Genomic DNA, 19,083 nt, shown 5'->3' with positions numbered 1-19,083 from the left:
AGGGAATTGCAGAGTATTTGCAGGGAATTGCAGAGTATTTGCAGGGAATTGCAGAGTAATGCAGAGTATTTGCAGGGAATTGCAGAGTAATGCAGAGTATTTGCAGGGAATTGCAGAGTAATGCAGAGTATTTGCAGGGATTTGAGGGGTTAATTTTCGGTGAGCAGCGATGTGGGCACTGCAGATGCAGCCCACATCGCTGCTGACACCGATCTCTTCCCCCTCCGCTGTACCGATCGGTACAGAGAGGGGAGGGAGGAACCGGCGTCATAATATGACGCCGGCTTGTTTACAAGTGATCACTCCGTCATTTGACGGAGCGATCACGTGGTAAACGGCCGCGATGAGCGGCCGTTTACCGTGATTCGTGATGCGCCGGGTCCACTGGACCCAGCGGTCACGGATGCTCTCGTGTGCGCGCCCCAGGGGGCGTGCGAGAGCAGAATTCTGGGAGGCCGTTAATTAACGGCCTCTCAGAGTTAAACAACCGCCCTGAAGCCGTTAATCGGCAATGGGCGGTTGTTAAGTGGTTAAATTGGTTTGATGTTCCGAAACACTTAAGTGTGACAAACATGCAAAGGAACAGGAAATGAGGAAGGGGGCAAACACTTTTTCACACCACTGTACATTACCATTGTCACTCACCTTTGGAATGAAATATCCTCTGAATGTGACATCTTGTGATGTTGCATGTGGAAGATTTCCTGGTACGATATCACCATAGCGTAAGATCTCATGAGTGACAGCATCAGTGTATGGCATTTGTTTCCGGTGCTCTAATTGAGGCTGGGCTGTGCCAATGACGCTTTCAATTTCATCTTGTACTTTTTCTGTTCAGAAGCAGTAATACATCAAATCAATAGTTAATATACATATGGCGTAGATATCTGGGGCAGTTTCCTTATATCTCTTAGGAAAGGTTTACTTCAGTTGGAACTATAAGCTTGAAGAATATAGCTAACAAATACTGTACTGTCTTTCTCTAAAGCTGCGTACACATGGGCGGACTGTATGGCCTACTTAGTCCGTCATACAATCCGACGGACAGTCCGTCATACTTTCGAATGAACGGACTTGACCACACACGGATGCACAAACAGTCCGTCGAAAGCTTGCGCGATGACGTGTACAGCACGTACGACGGGACTAGAAATAGGAAGTCCAATACACAGCAATGCACCCTTCCGCCATGTAAATCCTTTCTGAGCATGCGCCATTCTTAGTCCGTCGAACTAGCCTACTCACGAGCGGATTGTCCGCTGAAACCAAAGTATGACGGACAGAATTTCGAAAAATCCGAAATACTTAGTACACCAAACTGCACGCTGAAAAAGTCCGCTGAAGCCCACACACGAGTGGACTGTCCGCTGAAATGTGTTTCGACGGACTAAGTAGGCCATACAGTCCGCCCGTGTGTACGCGGCATAACACATACAGTGCCTTGAAAAAGTATTCATACCCCTTCCAATTTTCCACATTTTGTCATGTTACATCCAAAAACTTAAATGTATTTTATTGGGATTTTATGTAACCAACACAAAGTGGCACATAATTGTGAAGCGGAAGGAAAATGATGAATGGCTTTCAACATTTCTTATGATGAAATATCTGAAAAGTGTGGTATGCATTTGTATTCAGCCCCCTTTACTCTGATACCCCTAACTAAAATCTAGTGGAACCAACTGCCTTCAGAAGTCACCTAATTAATAAATAGAGTCCACCTGTGTGTAATTTAATTACAATATAAATACAGCTGTTCTGTGAAGCCTTCAGAGGTTTTTTAGAGAACCTTAGTGAAAAAACAGCATCACCAAGGCCAAGGAACACACCAGACAGGTCAGGGATAAAGCTGCGGAGAAGTTTAAGGCAAGCTTAGGTTATAAAAAAAATATCCCAAGCTTTGAACATCTCATGAAACATTCTTCAATTCATCATCTAAAAATGGAAAGAGTATGGCACAACTGTAAACCTACCTTCATGGCCGTCCACCTAAACTGACAGGCCGGGCAAGGAGAGCATTAATCAGAGAAGCAGCCAAGAGGCCCATGGTAACTCTGGAGGAGCTGCAGAGATCCACAGCTCAGGTGGGAGAATCTGTCCACAGGACAACTATTAGTGGTACATGCCACAAATCTGGCATTTATGGAAGAGTGGCAAGAAGAAAGCCATTGCTGAAATAAAGCCATAATAGGTTCTGTTTGCAGTTTGCTCAAAGCCATGTGGAGGACACCGAAAACACGTGGAAGAAGGTGATCTGGTCAGATGAGACCAAAACTAAACGTTTTGGCCTAAAAGCAAAACGCTATGTGTGGTGAAAAACTAACACTGCACATCACCCTGAACCCACCATGAAACTTGGCGATGGCAGCATCATGTTGTGGGGTTGCTTTTCTTCAGCAGGGAAGCTAGTCAGAGTTGATGGGAACATGGATGGAGCCAAATACAGGGCAATCTGTTAGGCCGCGTACACACGGGCGGACTGTTCGCCCAACCTTGTCCGCTGAACAGTGTTTGGGCGGACAGTCCGCTCGTGTGTGGGCTTTCAGCGGACAGTTTCAGCGGACAGTTTGACGGACAAAGTCTTTCGGAAATTCCGAAAAACTGTCCGCTGAAACTGTGTTTGAGCGAACAGTCCGCCCGTGTGTAGGCTACTTTCGAAATGAGCAAACTGTTCCCGCTCGGAGGAAAGTCTGCTCATTTCGAGCGCGTGTGAAGGTAGGCGGGGCCCGCGACGGAGACGTCGCGGGCTCCGCCGCCTGGAATGGGCTTAAAGGGGAACCCCAACGCCGAAAAAAATCGGCGTGGGGGTTCCCCCAAAGTCCACAACAGACCCTTGTCCGAGCACGCTACCCGGCCGGCCAGGAAAGGGGGGCGAGCGAGCGCGCCCCCCCCTCCTGAGCCGTACCAGGCCTCGTGCCCTCAACATGGGGGGGTGCCTTGGGGAAGGGGGGGCCGCGCGGCCCCCCCACCCCAAAGCACCTTGTCCCCATGTTGATGAGGACAAGGGCCTCTTCCCGACAACCCTGGCCGTTGGTTGTCGGGGTCTGCGGGCGGGGGGCTTATCGGAATCCGGGAGCCCCCTTTAAGAAGGGGGCCCCCGGATACCGGCCCCCCACCCTATGTGAATGAGTATGGGGTACAATGTACCCCTACCCATTCACCTGTGAAATAAAGTACAAAAAAAAACACAACACAGAGAAAAAATATTTTATTGCACAGCTCCGGGGGTCTTCCGTCTTCGGGGGTCTTCTCGCCGGACTCCTCCGCTATCTTCGTGTAGCTCTTTTACTAGCGGAGGAGCCCGGCTTTCTTCCTCCCCGCCGCGGGCCTCTTCTCCCGACTTCGGGGGTCTTGTCCCCCTCTTCGGTTCTTCTGCCGGGCCACCGCGCCTTCTTATAGCTCTTTTACAGGCGGTGGCCCGGTCTTCTGTCGCCGCTGCCTTCCGTTCTTCTGTCGCCGCCTTCGGTTCTTCTGCCGGGCCACCGCGCCTTCTTGTAGCTCTTTTACAGGCGGTGGCCCGGTCTTCTGTCGCCGCTGCCTTCCGTTCTTCTGTCGCCGCCTTCCGTTCTTCTTCTTCTTCTTGTTCTTCTTCTTCTTCCCCAGGAGATGTTGACACGTCGCTCTCTCCGGCCGGAATGCCAGAGCCGCGCTGTGCGGTCACTTATATAGTGACAATGGGGCGGTGTCACATGGTATATGTCACATGGGTTGGTCACATGGGTTGATGTCACATGGGGACTATGACATCGTAAGGGGGCGGGATTACCATGTGACCAACCCATGTGACATATACCATGTGACACCGCCCCATTGTCACTATATAAGTGACCGCACAGCGCGGCTCTGGCATTCCGGCCGGAGAGAGCGACGTGTCAACATCTCCTGGGGAAGAAGAAGAAGAACAAGAAGAAGAAGAACGGAAGGCGGCGACGGCGACAGCGACAGCGGCGACAGAAGAACGGAAGGCAGCGGCGACAGAAGACCAGGCCACCGCCTGTAAAAGAGCTATAAGAAGGCGCGGTGGCCCGGCAGAAGAACCGAAGAGGGGGACAAGACCCCCGAAGTCGGGAGAAGAGGCCGGCGGCGGGGAGGAAGAAAGCCGGGCTCCTCCGCTAGTAAAAGAGCTACACGAAGATAGCGGAGGAGTCCGGCGAGAAGACCCCCGAAGACGGAAGACCCCCGGAGCTGTGCAATAAAATATTTTTTCTCTGTGTTGTGTTTTTTTTTGTACTTTATTTCACAGGTGAATGGGTAGGGGTACATTGTACCCCATACTCATTCACATAGGGTGGGGGGCCGGTATCCGGGGGCCCCCTTCTTAAAGGGGGCTCCCGGATTCCGATAAGCCCCCCGCCCGCAGACCCCGACAACCAACGGCCAGGGTTGTCGGGAAGAGGCCCTTGTCCTCATCAACATGGGGACAAGGTGCTTTGGGGTGGGGGGGCCGCGCGGCCCCCCCTTCCCCAAGGCACCCCCCCATGTTGAGGGCACGCGGCCTGGTACGGCTCAGGAGGGGGGGCGCGCTCGCTCGCCCCCCTTTCCTGGCCGGCCGGGTAGCGTGCTCGGACAAGGGTCTGTTGTGGACTTTGGGGGAACCCCCACGCCGATTTTTTTCGGCGTTGGGGTTCCCCTTTAAGCCCATTCCAGGCGGCGGAGCCCGCGACGTCTCCGTCGCGGGCCCCGCCTACCTTCACACGCGCTCGAAATGGGCGGATTTGCCTCCGCCTTACGTGGGCGAGTCCGTTCATTTCAAAAGTTGAGCGAACTGTTTGGCAAACAGTTCGCTGAAACAGTCCGCTCAAAAAGTGCCGTGTGTGGCCATGTCCGTCCATGCTAATTTTGAGCGGACTGTTTGCCGAAACTGTTTGACAAACAAAGTTGGGCGAACAGTCCGCCCGTGTGTACGCGGCCTCAGAGTCTGCAAAAGGCTTGAGACTGGAGTGAAAGTTCACCTTCCGGCAGGACAATGGGGGTTATTTACGAAAGGCAAATACACTTTGCACTGCAAGTGCACTTGGAAGTGCAATCGCTCTAAATCTAAAGGGTAGATCTGGAATGAGTGGAAGCTCTGCTGATTTTATCATCCAATCATGTGCAAGCTAAAATGCTGTTTTTTATTTTCCTTGCACGCCCCCCTCGGATCTACGGCAATTTTAATTCCAAGTGCACTTGGAGTACAAAGTGGATTTTCCTTTAGTAAATAACCCCCAATGACCCTAAACATACAGCCAGAGCTACAATGTAATGGTTTGAATCAAAGCATATTCATGTGTTAGAATGGCCCAGCCAAAGTCCAGACATAAATCTATTTGAGAATCTGTGGCAAGACTTGAAAATTGCTGTTCACAGACGCTCTCCACCAAATCTGACAGAGCTTGAGTTATTTTTCAAAGAAGAATGGGCAAAAACTTCACTCTCTAGATGTGCAAAGCTGGTAGAGACATCCCCAAAAAGACTTGTAGCTGTAATTGCAGCGAAAGGTGGTTCTACAAAGTATTGACTGAATACAAAGGCTGAATACAAATGCACGCCATACTTTTCACATATTTATTTGTAAAAAAATGGAAAAACCATTTATTGTATTTAACGGCATATAACACGTGTCGGCGTATAACACGCACTCCAAGTTAAGGAGGGAATTTTAAGGAAAAAAACTTTTAGGAAGGAAGTTTAAGGAAAAAAACTTACATTTAAATGCCCATCAATGCAGCCTTATCAGTGTCATTTGCAGCCTTGCATTGCAGTCTTATAAGTGTCCATCTGCAGCCTTGTCAGTGTCATTTGCAGCCTTGCATTGTAGCCTTGTCAGTCATTTGCAGCCTTGTCAGTGTCGTTGCAGGCTTGCTGTTTAAAAATGGCGCCACCGAGATACAGAGCAGATGTCTTGTGTATCTCGGCGGCGCTTGGTAGCTCTCAGACGTTCTCTGCGGCATTCGGCTATTTTCAGCCACACTCGCCCGTTCTCTGCGGTTTTCGGCCACACGTGGCCATTCTCGGCGGCTTTCAGCTTTCCGAAAGCCACCGAGAGCGGCCGAAAGCCGGCGAGAACGTCCGAAAGCACCCAAAAGCCGCCAAGAGCAGCTGAAAGCCACCGAGAAGCTCACAATCGGTGGGGGATTGGTATATAAATGATTTTAAGTGTTATATGCCGATAAATACTGTATCATTTTCCTTTCACTTCACAATTATGTGTCACTTTGTGTTGGTCTATCACATACAATCCCAATAAAATACATTTATGTTTTTGTTTGCAACATGACAAAATGTGGAAAATTTCAAGGGATATTAATACTTTTTCAGGTGGTGACTATGGTTAACCATATTTTACAATGAAAATCTTTGGTATTTGGTCAGTCTCTGTGGTCAAAGGCCATATCACTGCTTGTCTTACTTTGTATATTAGGATATTTCATCATTAGCAGGAGGCCCCATCTCAGAGCAGTGGATGTTGTCTCCATTCCAGCAGCAAACAAGTTGTTGACAAGGGCTGTCAAATTTTCATCATGGTAATACAGGGTGGATTCTGGTTTCCCCTACAGAACAGAAATATAAGACGTATGGACATTTAGACATTCTGCAGATTGTCAATCTCCTTTATAGCATCCATTCAATGGACATATGTCATTTAAGTGCACTTCTTCCTTGACTATGTATATTTACATACTCTTAACAACCAGTAAATATGCTTTAACCACTTTCTGCCCACACCAAAGCCGAAAGACGGCTACAGCACGGGCTTCTAGTGCTGGGAAGGTGTCCATAGATGTCCTCCTGTTATCACGCTGCTCGCTCACCCCCTGCGGACTCACAGGGCTCACAGGATAGGGTAAAGGGCCAATCACAGCTGCCCTTTACACGTGATCAGCTGTCAGCCAATGACTGATGATCACGGAAGTAAATACAAGCCAGCTATCGGCTTTTTTCACCTCACGCTGACAGTGTGAGGAGAAAAGAAGCAAGCCAATAACCAGCTTCTGTTAAAGGGACATCAGTCTCACACAGTGCCCCCCAGTGCCACTTATCAGTACCCATCAGAGCTGTCAATCAGTGCCTCATCATCAATTGTCACCTATCAGTGCTGCCTATCAGTGCATCCTACCAGTGCCTATCAGTTCAACCTATCAGTGACGCCTATCAGTGCCACCTCTTAGTGCCCTTCAGTGCTGCCTATTAGATCACATCAGTGCCACCATTCGGTGCCCATCAATGCCACCTAATCAGTGCTGTCTCATCAGTGCCCATCAATGCCACCTATCAGTGCTACCTCATCAGTGCTATCTCATTTTTGCCCAGCAGTGCCCATTAGTGAAGCCTATCAGTACCTAACAGTGCAGCCAATTAGTGCCCATCAGTGCAGCCTTAATCAGCGCACACCAGTGAAGGGGAAAAGTTGCCCGTTTGCAAAATGTTATAACAAACTATGAAAATGTTTAATTTTTTTCAAAATTTTTGGTTTCTTTAGCAAAAAATAAAAAAACCCAGTGATGATTAAATATTACTAAATGAAAACTCTATTTGTGGGGGAAAAAAAGATAAAAATGTTGTTTGGGTACAGTGTTGCATGACTGTGCAATTGTCGTTCAAAGTGTGACAGTGCTGAAAGCTGGAAATGTGCCTGGTCAGGAGGGTGGTAAAAGTATCCAGTAAGCAAGTGGTTAAAACACACCTTCATTGGCCTTTGTAGCTGCAGGCATTGTGTAAAAAATCACCTTCAAAATTCACAACAGAGGTCTCTGAAATAAGAGCTCCTTATTTTCTTTGGCAGATACTTTGCAGCCTGTCAGCCTTCTAATGCAGATAAATAGCAAGTGTTGTAAACTGGCATAAACTGACTTTAGAGTCTGTTGTAATCTGTAATTGAGGATGAATTACTCTACAGTGCCTTAAACTATAGAGATCATGGAGGGCTTGTTTTGAAGATGACGTTTTTTTTCTAGGAATTGCCAGCACAGGCAAATTTAGGCAGGCCTATGCTGCAAGCTAGGCCTGTCTGTTTTGATCTGTGGGGTGGGAGTGGTCAGAGTAGCAGTGGGTGTGACCACCTGTGCTCTAGTTCTGGGGCACCTTCCCTGCTTCCAGATAAAATATTCTGGAAGAGGGGCTGGGCCTGGAACTGGAGTGGCAGGCAGCTCATGTGGGAGCCCTGACCAATCCCAAATTGGTATTGACAGGGTGAGGGCCTCCTATATAAGCTGAGGTGATATGCCACTTGGGGGGGGGGGGGGGGGGGATGTTGGCTGAGTGAAATGAGGAATGGAATACTAGGCAGCAGCAGGAGGGCACCACCATTATCTGGGGGGGGTGTACCGATCGCAGGAGGAGGCCCAGGGAGAGCTGTGAAGGAACTTTGCCTCTACACGGTCATTGGCAATGTCTTTATCACCACACAGTCAGTGGTAAGGAACTCATGGAGCAGAGGGGCAGGTGAAGCTGTCGGAACTTATGGACCAGTGAAGTTCCTCATCAAGGACTCAGGGCAGTGGATGGTCAGTGAGTATTACCACAGTGGAGGGCTGGATGTGCCAGGAAGTCTGTTAGGAAACTTTGCTTCTACATGGTCATTAGCAAAGTCTTCATCCTTCACACGGTGAACAATGAGGAGTTATTGATCAGAGAAAGACTGTGGGGATCTGTGTCAAATCGATGTGGCCTGAGGACACAGGATTTGCAAGTTGGGCTGCCTAGGAATAGTAGTCCACCATCCAAAGAACTGCTTTTAAACTACTAGGCCTCCGCTGAGAGGTACTGCAGGCACCAGGCCTAGTAGCAGCGAGCAAACAGAGCCTGCTTAGGGGCTTATTCAGAATGGGTCCTTATTGCTCAACAGAAGAATATGTGACATTATTTTACCTCAGCAATCATAAATTTGTGCAGGAGGAAACAAGTTTTGCAGGAGGAGAAGGAGTTCTGAGACCATCACTGTTACACGGTCAATAGTGATGTCTCCATTCTTTATAGAGTAATGGATAGGGAATTCATGGAAGTAATAGTCTGGGGGAGTTAAGCAGAGAAGGAGCAACAGTCTGCATGGGGATGCAGGAGGAGATTCATACTCAGTAAAAATGCACATCAATATCTTCTGGCTCTGACTATGTGTTATTGTGCTTAATCTTCAAATATGATAGCAATTAAAGGTCCTATAGGCATCCCATATGCCCTTTCCCCTATACAAGTTGTACCCCCCAATAAAACAACAAAAACAAAACTAGCGGCGATTACATCGCTACACTGATTTATTTTCATTGTTTACCCTGTTTACCAACATCATAATTGGGTCTCTGTGCTTCTGTATGTAAAGCAGACAAGTGGTGTCTGGTGGGAGGGTCTGGCAGTGCGCTGTACAGAGCATCCTGAAAATATCACAGCACCCTGTCTCAGTACTTTTTTCCAGAGCCCTCTGCCCCGAAGCAAGCTCCTGATGTAAACTTCTGACACAATTTTAGTGTGGAATTATGGAAACATCAAATACCTTGATGTGGACATGTCATTCTGAAGGAGTACGAGTTTCTGGGCAGGAGAGGAGCTTATACAGCTGTACAAGACTGAAGGTAAGGCCTTACTGCTTGTTAGAAATGTGTAAATACTTTAGTGGACTAGGGATTAGCCGGGGGGGTGTATACCTGTAAAGTAGCACATCTTTCTTGTGTTTTATTAGAGTACTGCAGCAAAATTACATTTCTAAAGGAAAACATGTAATTTAAAACTGATCACAGCTGTATTGTCGGGTTTGGGCAATATAGATAAAAAATCATTGTAAAAAACAGCATGGGTTCCCCCCAGTCCATTACCAGGCCCTTTGGGTATATTAAGGGGATGATCACACCAATTTTTTTTTTTAAATGGCATGGGGTCCCCCCCAATTCATACCAGGCCCTTCAGGTACCTTCTGGTATGGATTTTAAGGGGAACCCTGCGCCAAAATGTAAAAAAAAAAATGCAGTGGGGGTCCCCTCCAAATCCATACCAGACCCTTATCCAAGCATGCAACCTGGCAGGCCACAGGAAAAGAGGGTGGGGCGAGAGATTACCCCCCCTCCTGAACCATACCAGGCCACATGCCCTCAACATGGGGAGGGTGTTTTGGGGTCCCCCCCAAATCACCTTGCCCCCATGTTGATGGGCACAAGGGCCTCTTCCGCACAACCCTTGCCGGGGGTTGTGGGGGTCTGTGGGCGGATGGATTATCAAAATATGGAAGTCTCCTTTAACAAGGGGACCCTCAGATCCTGCCCTCCCATGTGAATGGGTATCGGGTACATTGTACATTTGCTAAAAAAGTATAAAAATTTTAAAAATTACAGTAGACAGTTTGGGACAAGTCCTTTATTTTAAAAAAGTGTCCAGCGATGTAACTCCATCTCCGATGACAGTGCAGACGACCCGAGAAAAAGCCCCCCATTTTGGCACAGGGTTTCCCTTAAAATCCATACCAGAACTGAAGGGCCTGGTATGGATTTTGAAGGGGACCCCCACTCAAATTTTTTTAAATGTTGGCACGGGGTTCACCTTAAAATCCATACCAGACCTGACCTTTTTATATTTTGCCACAGGGTTGCCCTTAATATTCATACCAGAACCAAAGGGCCTGGTAATGGATTGGGGGGGAACCCATGCTGTTTTTTTCAATGATTTTTATATATATTGCTGGGATCTGGCAATACATTACAGTAGCGAGCAGTTTTATATTAAATTTTTTCCTTTACAAATGTCATTTTGCTGCTCTCATTCATAAAACTATGTATGGCTGCCGTTTAAGCAGCCTTACATAGTGTGGGGTGTGGACTCAGCCCCCTGAGCCATGATTGGCCAAAGGCACCCTGCCTCAGTCTCACCGTTCATTATAGGGTGTTCCACGGACACTCAAATTTCCTGCGAACGCCCCATAATGTTCGGTATTCGGCAAACGAGCGAACATCGGGCTCATCCCTAGTTTGGACCAAGGTGGACTTTAAGCCAATGACACTGTCACCAGCTCCCTAATGGATTCTTCAAATAAATATATAATGAGCTTCAGAGAGCTCACAATGACTTGGGTTTAACTGGAGCAAAAAGCGAGGAGAAATCTCCTCAAAGTACTCACGGACACAAAAGTGATCTGATAGAGATTTCTACCCTTCTCCATTCCATCTAAAACTAAAAAACAGAAATAAATGTGGACTGTTGTGTCGATGTTGCTTTTCACACAGAGAAGTAGCACACAAGGGGATTCAATCCCTTGCACAGGCTGAAAATGTTATGTACTATTCATAGGCATGCACACAGGCTGTGCCAGGTGTGCCTGGGCACACCCTAATCACCCCGTGTTGTGCAGATTTCTCCTGTTTAGACCCCTGATATTTCACCAAAGATCACTATTGGGGCTCTTAAAAACATTTGTAAAAAAAAATGAACCACTTCCCGACTGGCGCACGTCGATATGCGTCGGCAGAATGGCACGGGCAGGCAAATTGACGTACAGGTACGTCCATTTGAAATTGCCACCACGCCATTGGGTGCGCGTTGCAGTGTTCACTAACACACAGCCACGCCCCCCACAGTTAGTAACACGCCCCTAGGACACACTTAACCGCTACACTGCCACCCCCTAGTTAAAGCCTTCACTTCCAGTGTCATTTACACAGGAATCAGTGCATTTGTATAGCACTGATTGCTGTATAAATGACAATGGTCCCAAAAATGTGTCAATAATGTTCGATGTGTCCGCCCTAATGTCGTAGTCACAATAAAAATTGCTGATTGCCGCCACTACTAGTAAAAAAAAATTATTAATAAGAATACCATAAAATTATCCCCTATTTTGTAAACTCTATAAATTTTGCGCAAACCAATCAATAATCGCTTATTGCGATTTTATTTTTACCAAAAATATGTAGAATACGTTCCTAAATTGAGGAAAAAAAATGTTTTTTTTTTTTATATATTTTTGTCAATGTCAATTTTGTATGGGAGCCATGTCGCATGACCGCACAACTGTCAGTTAAAGCGACGCAGTGCCAATTTGCAAAAAGTGGTCTGGTCTTAATCCAGCAAAATGGTCCTGTCTGAAAGTGGTTAAATTGTAAAAAATAATACAAAATTAAGATACAAACTACAAATACCAATCTCTGCCCTACAGAAACATTCAGTATATACGTGCACACCTATGGTACTATTATTTTTTTCTCTTGTTATGGAACATAAAAACAAAGTAAATACATTTTCACTTTAATTGATTAATCATAAAGACTTTTCCTTACCTCTTGTTGCTTGGCCAGGAAAGTATCAATAAGGTTCCTCTGGTCATTTACATCTAGTTCTTTTCTTTGCTTAGTAAAAATGGCTCTCATAAAGCTCTGCAATTGTAGAAGGTTTGCCATGATCTTTTTCTGGCCTCCAGGTATTAAGCCCATTAGAAACGGAAAGCTGTTGTAGAGCTTAAAAAAAAAAAAAATGAATGTACACAATATTGAATCATTTTCTATATGTGGATATTTATATAGGCTGTATCAACTGAATTTACAAAGTATCTTCAGCAGCAGACATTGCCACTAAGTAATGAAGACCCATGAGGCTTCTATTAATACCGTAGGCAGTGTATAGGATTTTATTGTTGGTGGGGAGGGGATATGTGTTCCCAAGGTTTCTCAAGGTTTGGTATCATGTTGTCATTGTACAACCGAGACCCCATTTATGGCCATAAACCAGTCAGTGTAGTTCCCAGCCAGATCCAGCTAGCCAATCAATAACTGATTTAGTAAAAAAAAAAATCTTCCAAATGAAGCTTGATATTGTATTTAGCTCCTTCTTGATACCCCTTCAGATTAGTTCAGCAATCGCTCACTTCATATTTTTTTTCTTTACAATTAAATAAGTGGGGATGAGCTTGATGTTTGGGTCGAACATGAGTTTGACTCGAACATTGGGTGTTCACCTGTTTGCCGAATATCGAACATTATAGGGCATTCGCTGGGAAAGTTGAGCGCCCGCGGAATGCCCCATAATGCACTGCAAGATCGCAGTGCATTGCTGTAAGATGATTGGACAAAGCATGCACTTGACCTGCATGCTTTGGCCAATCCCAGTGCCCTCTGCTAAGAGAGCCATAATTGGCCAAAGACAGGATGTCTTTGGGCAATCATGGCTCAGGGGGACTAAGTCCATGCCCCACACTATATAAGGCTGCTTGCACAGCGGCACTGTGTAGTGTTTTTGGCGTGGACGGAGACATAGCTTGATTTAGATTAAGCAGGTAGGTTATTCAGTTATTGGTAGTGTATTTAATCTATATCTATCTATCTATATATATATATATATATATATCTGCATCCAGTCAGTGTAGCCTAGAAATCTACATTCTACATTCTACATTCTATTTGAGGAGGCCACGAGGATGGTGAGCAGCGAAAATGCATGCATCAGTGATACTGTCCCTCTTGTCTTCCTGTTTGAGCGCATGCTTCGTGGAATAATGGACAGGGCACTTGAGGCAGAACAGCGGGCCCCCTTTATCCAGATAGCATTCCTGTGGGCCCGACAACCACACAGGAAGAAGAGGAGAAGGAGGAGGATTATGTTAGCATGGATTTAGAGGATAACACTCAGCAGCAGTCTTCAAGGGATGGTTTTCAGTCCACAGAAACCCAAGGAATTGCACGTGGTTGAGAGGAGGTAGTTTCTGACAACGTCATCCTCAGTGACCTAGAGGATTCACAATCGAATGTGTCTGAAAACTTACACTGCATGGCCTCCCTGATTCTCCAAAGCCCGCGAAAGGACCCTTGGATTTGTGGTATCAAGGAGAGGGATCATTACTGACTGGCAACCCTTCTTGATCCACGTTACAAGAGTAAGGTTGCAGAATTCATCCTGCCTTTGCAGAGGGAGCAGAGGATGAAACATCTTCAGGAGGCCATGAACAAAGGGTTGTGCCAGACCCTAAGAGGTTACAATTTCCTGGTGCTGGACAACATGTTGCTGAGGCTTCGGTCAGTCAGAGGAAGAGCTGTGGAGAAGGTGGCCAGCTGACCGATGCCTTTAGACAATTTTTTAGTCCTCAGCACCAAGGTCTGATCGGTTCAAGAAACCATCACCAGCGTCTGCATTACATGGTGCAGGAATATCTTGGGGCAAGATCAGACTTGGAGACCTTTCCAACAGACCATCCACTGGGTTACTGGGTCATGAGGATGGACTACTGGCCAGAACTTGCTCAATATGCAAATTAGCTACTGGCCTGTCCTGCATCCAGCATTCTTTCTGAATACACATTCAGTGTGCGCTGGAGGGTTTGTAACGGATCATAGAGTGCGCCTGTCCACAGACTCCATTGATAGGCTCACATTCATAAAAATTAATCAGTCTTGGATCAGCAGCGGCTATCAAGCACGTGATGCTGATGTAACTGATGGATTATGGATGTGGAATCCCTTGAAGACTGATATTTTTGGTTTAGAGCACCAACACCACTACCTAAGGACCAATTTTTCTGCCCCTGTTTAACAGGGGCATGTAATTACAATTTTTGATCAAATATTTCATAGCAGGGCCCGTTCCTGCGCCAAATCGGCCGAACTATCGGGGTTACATTGTTGTGGCACTACCACCACCACTGCCTAAGGTCCAATTTTTCTGCCCCTGTTCAACAGGGGCATGTAATTACAATTTTTGATCAAATATTTAATAGCAGGGCCCATTCCTGCACCCAACAAGCGTAACTGTCAGGAGTTACAGTGTTGTGGCACCACCACTGCCTAAGGCCAATTTTTCTGCCCCGATTAACAGGGGCATGTAATTAAAATTTTTGATATAATATTTTATAGCAGGGCCCGTTCCTGCACCCAACAAGCATAACTGTGAGGGGATACAGTGTTCTGGCACCTCCAACACCTAAGGCCCAATTTTCTGCGTGTTTAGGGTAGGCTGTATAGTATATATACTTCTGTTCAGAGTATATAGTGCCTTGCCCCCCCCCCCCCCCCCACATCATTTAAAAAAAAATTGGGTGTGGGGTTATCCTTAATATCTATACCAGACCCAAAGATCCTTGTAATGGGCCGGGGGGACCCATGCTGTTTTTCTCAATGATTTTCATGTATATTGCCAGGACCCAACAATACATTACAGCCACAAGCGGTGTTTAATTCCTTTTTTCCTTCAGAAATGTCATTTTTCTGTGGTATTGTTCTAAACATGGGAAAACTGTGCCACTTTCCAGGCATACTATAGACACCCCGCAGGCACGATATTTAAAGGAATATTTCATCTTTATTGTTTCACTTCTTAAAATCATTGCTCCCAAAAAAACTGCCATTTTTAAAACTTTTTTTTGCATTGAAACATGTCCCCTGGGGCAGGACCCGGGTCCTCAAACACTTTTTAGGGTAAAAACTTGCATATAAGCATTTAAAATGAGCCCTTTTGATTTTTCACGTTCTTGTCCAATAGACTTTAACGGTGTTCGAACAAACTTTTTTGCATGTTCGGATGTTCTGGTGCAAACTGAACAGGGGGGTGTTCGGCTCATTCCTAGAAATAAGTTATCATACAATGGACCAATAAAATTCATAGCCCTGAAAAGAACAAACCAGTATACATACCTTTTAGATTGTGGATGTCTGTAGATGCAGGGATTTTAGTGTTAGGCTGGACATCTTCTTTAACAACCATGTTGTTTACTGGTTGCCTAGGATGCCGGCGGATTACTGCATGAATTTTTTATTTATTTTTCCTTTTGTGAATTGACTTTCACTCCTGCTTTATGTGGTATTTACAGAGTGTTTTTACTTTATGTGGTACATACCGCATAAAGCTATAGTGAATTGACATTTTCAGGATCACATGCAGTATTTGGGAAAACACCTAAAGACTGAGTGCATGTGATCTGGTTCTGTGACTGAAGCGCACTGTTTCTTATAACTAACATGTTAAAAGATAGAAACAAAAAAGACAGATGCCAGAAAAAGGCCAAAAGATCAATGGAGTCCACTTTTTTAATCCCAAGCTTGTTTGGTTCACTAATGTTGCGTATACACGATCAGACATTCCGACAATGAAATCCTGGGATTTTTTTTACAACGGATGTTGGCTCAAACTTGTCTTGCATACACACAGTCACACAAATTTTGTCAGAAATTCCGATCATCAAGAACGCGCTGACGTACAACACGTACGACGAGCAGAGAAAAAGTTCAATAGCCAGTGCGGCTCTTCTGCTTGATTCCGAGCATGCGTGGACTTTTGAGCGTCAGAATTGTGTACACGCGCCCGGAGTTTCCGACAACGCATTTTGTTGTTGGAAAATTTGAGAACCAGCTCTCAAAAAATGTCCGATGGCGCCTACACATGGTTGGAATTTCCGACAAGCTCCCATTGAACATTTGTTGTCAGAAAATCTGTTTGTGTGTACGCAGCATTACTTTTAAATGATATACTATCTCTGCTGTAAGGGTTCATTTTTGAACTTTCCTTCTGCTAGTTTGAGGTCATTGAACCTACTTCTTGATCTCAGCTTCATATTGAAAATACTACCCTTTGAATATTTTTCATGCCCTTAAAGTATATGTAAACCCAATATATTTTTCCTTATATTTGGGATTGTGTCTCACCGAATACATTTTTATTAAGCCACTATTTTTTGTAGTTAGTCTATTGCAAATTTGTTCATACTTGGAGACCTTGCCAGTAACAGAACTTTGTAATGCAGGCTGACAAAGCAAAGCCATTATCTTGCAAGTGGCAGTGGCATTGTCAGCCTACCATTTCAGTTGGTGGTTTGGCTAACTGTGTGATGGACCTGATAGACAACCCACCAACTGAAGGTGCTCACAAAGAAAGTTCACAATAATGCTGCTGATTGCAAAGCAGTAGCCTACTGTTGTCCACTTTTAACATAAAGTATGGTTACTGGAAGGTTCTACAAGTAGTAAACAAACTTGGCAACATTTTCATGAAAAACAGTTTGCTTAAGAAATTTGTATGCAGTGAAAAATGCTGCCAAACATATTGAAATATAGTTTTAGGGTTTACAGTACATACACAAATGTATTTAAAAGTTTCAGTCTTGTCCCCCATTTCCCTCATTTGCTTGAGGTTAAAGGAAGAAAAAGCTGTCCAGAGATACCAAGATAGAAGGGACTTGGTGGCACTGACAGTCAAGCGCGGTCAATAACAGAAGCTGATATAGGGCAAAAACAAATTTTGTAGCAGCCTTGATAGGGCCAAAAATAGCCCTCCAGGGATTCCAGAATATAAGGGAGTAGGTGGCACTGGTAGTCAAGCTAAAGAAGATCAATCAACAGTAGAAGTAGGTATACAACCAAACAGCATTTGAAGCAACCTTTAATCCCTTTTTCCCACAAGTCTTTTTGGGCATACAAAGTACTACTTTTTGGGCATACAAAGTACGCAAACGCCATTAAAGTCTATGGGACACGAACATGAAAAATCAAAAGTGCTAATTTTAAAGGCTTATATGCAAAGTATTGCCATAAAAAAGTCTATGGGGACCTGGGCACTGTCCCGGGGGACATATATCAATGCAAAAAAAGTTGTAAAAATGTCAGTTTTTTCAGGAGCAATGATTTTAATAATGATTAAAGTGAAATAATAAAAATGAAATATTCCTTTAAATATTGTGCCTGGGGGATCCCCTTAGTTTGCCTGCACCGCATTGTTCCCATATTCATAACAGTACTGCAGCAAAATGACGTTTCTAAAAGGAAAAAATGTCATTTAAAATTGCTCGCGGCTGTAATGTTTTGCCGGATCCCAGCAACCTACATAGAAAACATTGAAAAAAATGCTGTGGGTTCCCTCTCCAGTCCATTACAGGCCCTTTGGGTCTGGAATGGATATTAAGGGAAACCCCGTGCCAAAATGAATAAATAATTAGTGTGGGGGTCCTCCCAAATCCATACTATACCCTTTGGGTCTAGTATGGATGTTATGGGGAACCCTGCACCAAAATAAAAAAAATGGTGTGGGGTCCCCCAAAATCCATATCAGACCCTTATTCGAGCATGCAGGCCGCAGGAAAAGGGGGGCTCCCCCCCTCCTGAACTGTACCAGGCCACATGCACTCAACATGAGAAGGGTGCTTTGGGGTCCCCCCAAAAGCACCTTGTCCCCATACTGATGGGGACAAGGGCCTCATCCCCACAACCCTTGCCCAGTGGTTGTGGCGGTATGCAGCAGGGGGCTTATTGGAATCTGGAATTGGGGCCCCCAGAACCTGCCCCCTCATGTAAATGAGTAGGGGTACATTTACCAAAAAAGTGTTAAAGTAAAAATGACAGGACACAGTTTTGAACAATTCCTTTATTTTAAAAAAGTGTCCCGCAATATCCATCCATCTTCAATAACTGACTGTCCTGGAAAAAAAACGGAAAAACTCCACCTCCATGGAAGGCATCCCGCCGACTGCCATCTTTTTGCTTTAACAGCTCTTATATAGCCGAGGGCAGGGCCACGCGCTGATGTAACTGAGTGACTTGCCCCTTCTGACATGATGTGACATCAGAGGGAGTGGGGTCACCCATTTACGTCACTGGGTGGCCCTGCCCTTGACTATATAAGAGCTGTCAAAGCAAAAAGATGGCAGTCAGCAGGATGTCTCCAATGGAGGCAGAGTTTTTCAGTTTTTTCTTTTGGACCGTCGGTGCCGTGATTGAAGCTAGATGGACATCACAAGGTACTTTTTTTATATAAAGGAATTGTCCAAAACGGTCTCCTATTATATATATATAAAAATCATTTGTAAAATAGAATAAAAAGTAATATTTTACTATATTTTACTTTACTATTTATTTAACTGGTTCCCGACCAGCGCACAGGTACGTCCAATCTTCAATGCCGCCCTGCCATCATCGCGTGACAGTCGGGACCCCCGTGAGTCCATTCGCGGGTCCCACGGACTCGATCGCCGCGGGCATACCCGCGATCGTCTCACGGGACGGCTGAATGGAGAAATGCCGTTGTGAACAGCATTTCTCCATTCTGCCTAGCAACTAGTGACGCTGATCTCTGCTCCATGTAATTGGAGCAGAGATCAGTGTTCACTAAATGAAAGCCCAACCCCCCACAGTTAGTAACACACCCCTAGGAACA

At 45.5% G+C, this 19,083-nt stretch overlaps 1 protein-coding gene across 1 annotated transcript in view; it reads right to left on the bottom strand.

Annotated features, from left to right (window-relative positions):
- The window catches only part of LOC143989067 (cytochrome P450 2K1-like), a 69,431-nt gene that overhangs the window by 20,810 nt on the left and 29,538 nt on the right, over positions 1-19,083 (bottom strand). The window contains exons 6-8 of the mRNA XM_077489079.1: positions 12,237-12,413; positions 6,392-6,533; positions 646-830 (exon numbers count right to left, since the gene is read on the bottom strand). Coding sequence (XP_077345205.1) covers positions 646-830; positions 6,392-6,533; positions 12,237-12,413 — 504 coding nt within the window. The remainder of the gene's footprint in view (positions 1-645; positions 831-6,391; positions 6,534-12,236; positions 12,414-19,083) is intronic.

The sequence above is a fragment of the Lithobates pipiens genome, unplaced genomic scaffold (assembly GCF_037356315.1).
Source record: "Lithobates pipiens isolate NorthernLeopardFrog02 unplaced genomic scaffold, aLitPip1_a1.2 Scaffold_18, whole genome shotgun sequence".
Classification (NCBI taxonomy): Eukaryota; Metazoa; Chordata; class Amphibia; order Anura; family Ranidae; genus Lithobates; species Lithobates pipiens.
The sequence above is the reverse complement of the archived record's forward strand: the minus strand, read 5'-3'. Positions and strand labels throughout refer to the sequence as shown.